At 44.0% G+C, this 6,257-nt stretch overlaps 2 protein-coding genes across 2 annotated transcripts; both read left to right on the top strand.

Annotated features, from left to right (window-relative positions):
• The first annotated feature begins 717 nt into the window (after positions 1-717).
• Positions 718-2,080, top strand: cimip5 (ciliary microtubule inner protein 5). The gene is made up of 3 exons (XM_076023543.1): positions 718-1,289; positions 1,365-1,404; positions 1,652-2,080. The coding sequence occupies exons 1-3, from the start codon at positions 1,069-1,071 to the stop codon at positions 1,847-1,849; spliced, it is 459 nt and encodes a 152-aa protein (XP_075879658.1). The 5' UTR covers positions 718-1,068; the 3' UTR covers positions 1,850-2,080.
• Positions 2,081-2,535: 455 nt separating this feature from the next.
• slc66a3 (solute carrier family 66 member 3) lies at positions 2,536-5,994 on the top strand. Its single transcript, XM_076023542.1, has 7 exons — positions 2,536-2,775; positions 3,625-3,707; positions 3,843-3,912; positions 4,030-4,087; positions 4,426-4,546; positions 5,304-5,345; positions 5,512-5,994. The coding sequence occupies exons 1-7, from the start codon at positions 2,630-2,632 to the stop codon at positions 5,610-5,612; spliced, it is 621 nt and encodes a 206-aa protein (XP_075879657.1). The 5' UTR covers positions 2,536-2,629; the 3' UTR covers positions 5,613-5,994.
• Positions 5,995-6,257: the final 263 nt, after the last annotated feature.

Raw genomic sequence — 6,257 nt, 5'->3', positions numbered from 1 at the left:
CCGCCCCCTTCACAGGTGCATGGCACTCGAGTCAAACGATGCCCTGACAACTTATCGCGTTCCCTGCCACCCCATTGGCCAACAGACGCGTCAATGAATGCATATCACTGTGGCGTATCAATTAGGACACAACTATTAGACGGGACAGTGACGTGTTAGCCGGTTGCTAGCACACGTTTAAGGCTAAAAGCTGGCGTTAGCTGCCTTTACACTATGCCGTGACTATATTGATGTACTGGTGGGAAGTGCGTGTGTGTTTAACCAGTGGCACGCTACGAACTGTGGGTTAATTAGATGGAGAGGGAAAAGTTTAAGCATCGGAACCCGTTAGCCCCCTCGGTGGCAGCGTCAACGTTAATGAGCCGTTCCGGGTCACACATTCTCGCTGCTTATCAATGCACTTTACGACTGACGCAAATGTCACTTATCTCAAACCAGTAAACAAATATTTGTTTACGATACCTCGACCTTGCTCGTTGCAGTGCACCCATGGCCAGAAAGACTCGCAGGCTCCAGATGGATTTAATTTCCGTCGGAACTGTCGTCGCGATGCAGCAAAGCTACTTCCTGCCTCAGTATAAGAGTATGTATTTTTGCTTCCGGTTTTCAAAGTAAAACTCGCGAAACACGCAAGGAAACGGAGGTCTATTTTGTCTTCATAATTTTCAAGTATTTCTCTTGCATTGGGTCAAGTGAAATCACTCTTAGCAATCTTAGACGCGAATTGCATTACTTACACTGATCTATTTCAGTCAACAGCTGCCCTTTATAGCACCCCCTAAAAAAAAGAGGAATATCTCGCAGATGCATGATAACGAAATCACTTTCTTTGTATACTGGAACTACCTATGACTACTTCGCCTTTTTTTTTCTTGGTTTGTTTTCTGTGTTTTTTTTTCCCCCCCTCCTTTTTTTGTCATTATTTGGCGGGACAGTTAAACATGGTTTCCATGGTGAAAGTATACAGAAGCACCGCAGTGATTTCCCCCTGCGCACTGCGCTCGCAACTTTGTTTTAATTTAACTGCTGAAGACACGTTTGGACAACTTTACCCCCCGAGCTGTCTGAATGGATTCAAATGGTATTCGACGCGTTTCGTCTGCTGGCTACCGGTTACCGGAACGGAAGCCCAGGCCCGTGAGCGCGCAGCCTGTGGCGGAGAGGACCCGCCGCGTCATCAGGAGGGAGCCAGAATCTGCTGAACCCATTACGGACAAAAGCGACTCCGTTAAACAGGATCAACTGTGGAAAGACTTGGTTTGGAACGAGAGGAGAGCAGTGGAGGAATGGTGATGACGTTTCCTGGCAGTCTAATAAGCCCAGCGAGGTCAATACAAAGTTAAACTGTGTCGTTTGGTCCACAGGGAGAAGAACTGGGGCTTCCTCAGGAACTATGATCAGCTGGTGAGACTTGTGTTGGCCATGTTCCTCCAGTCTAGTCCATTCCATTTACATGCCACAATAGCTTCGCAGGACAGCCTGATAATAAACCCAAAATAATAAGCATAACCTGGACTTGCAACTTTGATTTTGCCTTTGATTATTATTATTATTATTATTATTATTATTATTATTATTATTATTATTATTATTATTATTATTATTATTATTGCACAAAACGGTGCACGATTCTTTATCTGTTGTTGTGCAGGGCCAACTGAAGCCAGAGGAACCTTCACCCTCCTCTTTCTCCCTCTTCTCGGAGCGACTCCCCAACACCAGCAACCAAACGATTGGCAGTAGACTGTCCACTCCACTGGGAGGTGAGGTGGTCAAACTGGACCGGCTGTTGCTGTGGTCTGGGAGACATCACAAGCGCAAGCTGGATCCAGAGACGCTCCCCTGCTAGGACCTTCAAGTCATTTCTCAGATCCACTTCTGTGCTCTGTGGAACTTGTCAGATGTTTTCTACAGCTCTATCAGTATTTAAAGCATTACCCATGCATTGTTTTTATTACTGTGGTGTGATTTATACGGTTTTCTCAGGTTTAAGTTGTTCATCTATTATTATATTTCGTGATAAAACAATCCTTTTTTTGTATACGTCTCATTTTTTTGATGAATAAAAAATATGATTTGGTTAATCAATAAACTTTGTCACTTACTTTTTTTTTTAAACTCACAGAAAATTTTCACGATTTGGGTCAAATATTTAAAATATTAAAATTATTCAAACCTTTCCCTTGACGTGTGCGCATGAGGAGCCAATCAGATCTGAGTCGATGTACGCGGAAATGGGAGAGGATGCCGCCGGCTTCCAGGAAATAACAAGCTAGCAGAAACAAGACGGAAAACTCATGTGTGGTTCCAAATTAAAAGCACAATGCGATTGAGCCTTTTAACTTTGGTTGGAGTCATACGTACGTTAACATTGCATACTTTATTTACACATTTATTGCATATTAAATATTTTAGATTACAAATCTTACAATATGTCACAAATGAATTTCTCAAAAAAGTAAACTGACTAAACACTGTTTTTCTTTTTTATTATTTTGAAAAACTAACTCGGAAGTTCTCTCTGAAGTCGTCTAACTTGAGCCCAGTCATATTTGGTAACAGCGGGTTTAATGAAAAATCCTGGGGTTTCTAGCAAATTTCTGTAGTGATAATAGTAGTCATAATAATCATGGAATCGGACACGCTGCTGCACTTTGCCAATTTCAGCACACTGGTCATGTGCATGGTCCTAAAGTTTCCCCAGATTTTCTTGCTGATGCGGGCGAAAACATCGACTGGAGTCAGTTTCAACAGTCTACTCCTCGAGTTGGTCGGGTATGTGATTTTTTATTTTTTTTTTATTTTTTGTGAGAGTACATTCTACTTTTTCTCTCGTGCATGCTGCAATCAATCTACAAACATCCCTACGATAAGCGGAAGTGTAAATCACCGAAGTGCTGAGGGGACGAACGCTTGCGCTCCAAACTCCGCTAAAAAAACAAATAAATAGATTTTTGTTTTGTTTTTCAACGTTGGCATCAGACGTTTTAGCTTGACGTGAAAAGTTCTCCCTCGTATTCATAACACGGTAGTTAATTCGGCACCAATCACAAGCATCATCCAGCCTTCCTCAGCGATTCGTTGTGTGCCCTGCGCATTCTTCTCGCGACATCACCGCTTGCGTTTGGCGGCAGGAAATGAAAGAAACGCCCAGGTAGTTTTGAATCCGAGCGACTGTTTCTTCGTGACGCCAGACCGAGCTGAATTTACCCGTCATTGGATAGTTTACGTATGGAAAAACAATGCAGTGTTCTAAAACACATTCGCGACAATCTGCCCATAAATATACAAGGCTTGTGTGGATCGCGTGACGTGTCATCTTGGTACCAGGCAGCTGCAGCAGCTGCAGCAGCATCACTGCCCTAAATAGCTCCAGTGTGTTTCATGTATGCATGTATTGTGCATGACGGGAGTCCTTTAAATCGTGAAACGAATGACTGAACAACGTATTGCAGGCCGGGCCGTAGTAACATCTCGTCCTTCATAACTGTTCCACAAATAAAGTGATGCTCGTGTAGCTTACATAATTAGACAAGCAAAATTATGTAATTATTTGACGCTCACCCCGCCCCGCCCCGCCCCCCAACAGCCTGATCCACTCTATTATTGTTAATATCTCTCCAGGTATGTTGTTTTCGTCACGTACCAGATGTACTATGACTACCCACCTCCGACGTACCTGGAATATCCCATCCTCATTGCACAAGGTGAGTCGTCTTTATTCTGCCCTACTCGTTTGTTTTCGGAGTCACACATATTCATTTCTAGGTCAATTAATGTGACGTCACAAACGTGCTGCCTCTGTGTCTTAAAGTGTCTCATAACTGCTTGTGTGTTCCCAGACGCCTTCCTGCTGCTGCTGATCTTCTATTACGACGGCCGCCTGCGGCAGAGTCTGGTCTACACTGCCGCGTATCCTTCCTCCTCTTTCAGACGGCCAGCCGGGGAGTCGATGACCTGGCTGCCTCCCTTCCCCCGTTGATACACAACTTTTTAAATTACGTCGCTGCCTTAACTTGCCGTGCACAGGTTTGTCGGCGGCTGGAGGCTCCTCACTCAGGACAAGTGGATCATAGATATGGCCATGGTAATAAATCAGTTTAATCACAAGTTCTGGTGGGTTTGCGAAGGGAGACGTGTCATCAGTCAGAAGTAATGAGGTGGACGCTTGAACAGGAAGTTATCGCCACCGCAGGGAGACTCTCAGTCCCTGTAAGTTCAAGATGACCTCGCTGGTTAATGAGACGGTATTTCTGGGGATGCTTCTGAGAACTGTGGAAACTTCTTTTTTTCTTTTTTTTTTTTCAATCCTCCCCAAAAGACGACATTAAGTGTTTTGAAAGTGTAGAACAGAGTTAGACACCGACAGGTGACTGATGGGGCTCCCAGATGTGACGTGACCTCCGACCTCCGTTCTCTTCTCAGAGCCTGTGCACATTCATCAGCTCTGCCAGTAAGTTTGCCCAGCTGCAGTGTCTGTGGAAGAACAAGGACGCAGGGCAGGTCAGCGCCCTCTCCTGGGCCATGGCCACCTACACCTGTTTCGGTGAGTGTGATATAATTGATGCTAAATGTGAATGTTGCTACGCTCTTAGACCAACGCAAGTTTGAGATCGCCAGCTATGCATTCGTCCAGCTGAGCGTCTTCAAAAGGCCCAGTGTGTCTAAGCTCTTCTCATCGAGGGGCTTGAACGCACGTTGCAAGCAAATGAATGTGTAGGTAATGAAGAGTGATGTGTCATGGAGCTGCGGAGCGATAATGAACAGTGGGCTGACTGACCCCGCCCTGTAGAGGTCAGCTGATCTCGGCATCACTCATTGACCACTGCCACGACACGCCGCGATGTCAGGAGAAAATCATGGAGAACATTTTTTTTTTTTTTATTTGATTAACCCAAAATATTCATATTTGTTTCATTTAAAAATTCATGCCGTAGCGTTGAGGTAAGGATATTGTAAATACATGTACCCATTCAAGACTGACTACAAACGGGCGATGATGAGTCAAGTCAAGACGACGTCCGTTCTTTGAGCAAGAAATTTAATCATGTTTTTCTAAATAAAGAAAAAAATGTAAATTTGTCTGTCATCGTGATAACGTGTCACATCAATTAATTAATTAGACTGTTCCGTTTCCCCAAGTGTACAGTTACTGTCGTGTTTCGGCGCACAAGTTCCCGTCACACTATTTATTCAGCTCCTAATTTATTAAATTGGCAATCCCACACTTCATTAATAAAATATCAAGACGCTCTCCAGGATAATGAGGCCTTCATTAACTCGACTTCCTCTCTTTGTTCCAGCGCGAATTTACACTGCCGCCGTGACGACTGGAGACATGCAGGGTAAGTCAGACCGCAAATGGATGTTGTTGTTTTTTTTTAAACATATCAGAAGGGGGTTTGTAAATGTTAACGTTTGAAGGTTTTTTTAAAGGGATTCTGGGGGAGCCGTGTGCGCAAACAGGCCAAATGAGAGCAAAGCAATGAAAATGTGTGATGTTTGTCACAGTTCTGGTGCGGTTCGTCGTCATGACGGCCCTGAACATGTGGGTGCTGCTCACCGTGCTCTACTACCAGAAACAAGGCAGCAGGTCCAAGAAAGACGACTAAAACTGACCAGGAGGAGCCGCGTCCCGTCCAGCCGGACGGCTGTTCCAGACCTGCTTCACTTCTCCGCTCTGTTCTCAAGAGACACGCGTTGTGTTTGTCAGAAAACACACGTTTACGGGTAGCTGTTGTGGGCTCTCTTTTCTAAAAAAAAATTCCCTACAAGATGTACAGTGTGTAAACAAATGTCCTTACCTCAGTGTCATTTCCACACACTTGGTATAAACATTCCAGTGACTAAAATGTGCAAAAAATGTCTTTTAAGTGTTTTTTTTAATACTATATGTGGAAAGGAACTGTAAACAAGCATATCATGTCTTCCAATGTTTTTTGAGTGTTGTACTCTCTTAATCTTTTATAAATAAATCAAACATTCCCATCTTAATGTGGCGACGTTGATTTAAACTGATAGTTCACCCCTACAGTGTTGATGGAGGCTCTGGTGACATTTCCCAACCCAGATAACCATTTAAAAAAAAAAAATCCTGTTTACACTGGAAACGGCTGACAATGATGTAGTACCTCTGCCAGGCCTGGAGTGGCGCTGCACGTTTACTCACTGAATGCGGAAGTAGAAGAACGCCTGAAGCATGGCGTGTTTACGCACGGACCCAGGCAAGGCGCATCACATGGATTTAAAAAAAAAAA

Source organism: Nelusetta ayraudi, unplaced genomic scaffold (assembly GCF_046127955.1).
Source record: "Nelusetta ayraudi isolate G7.1 ecotype Tasmania unplaced genomic scaffold, CSIRO-AGI_Nayr_v1 ptg000015l, whole genome shotgun sequence".
NCBI lineage: Eukaryota > Metazoa > Chordata > Actinopteri > Tetraodontiformes > Monacanthidae > Nelusetta > Nelusetta ayraudi.
The sequence above is the reverse complement of the archived record's forward strand: the minus strand, read 5'-3'. Positions and strand labels throughout refer to the sequence as shown.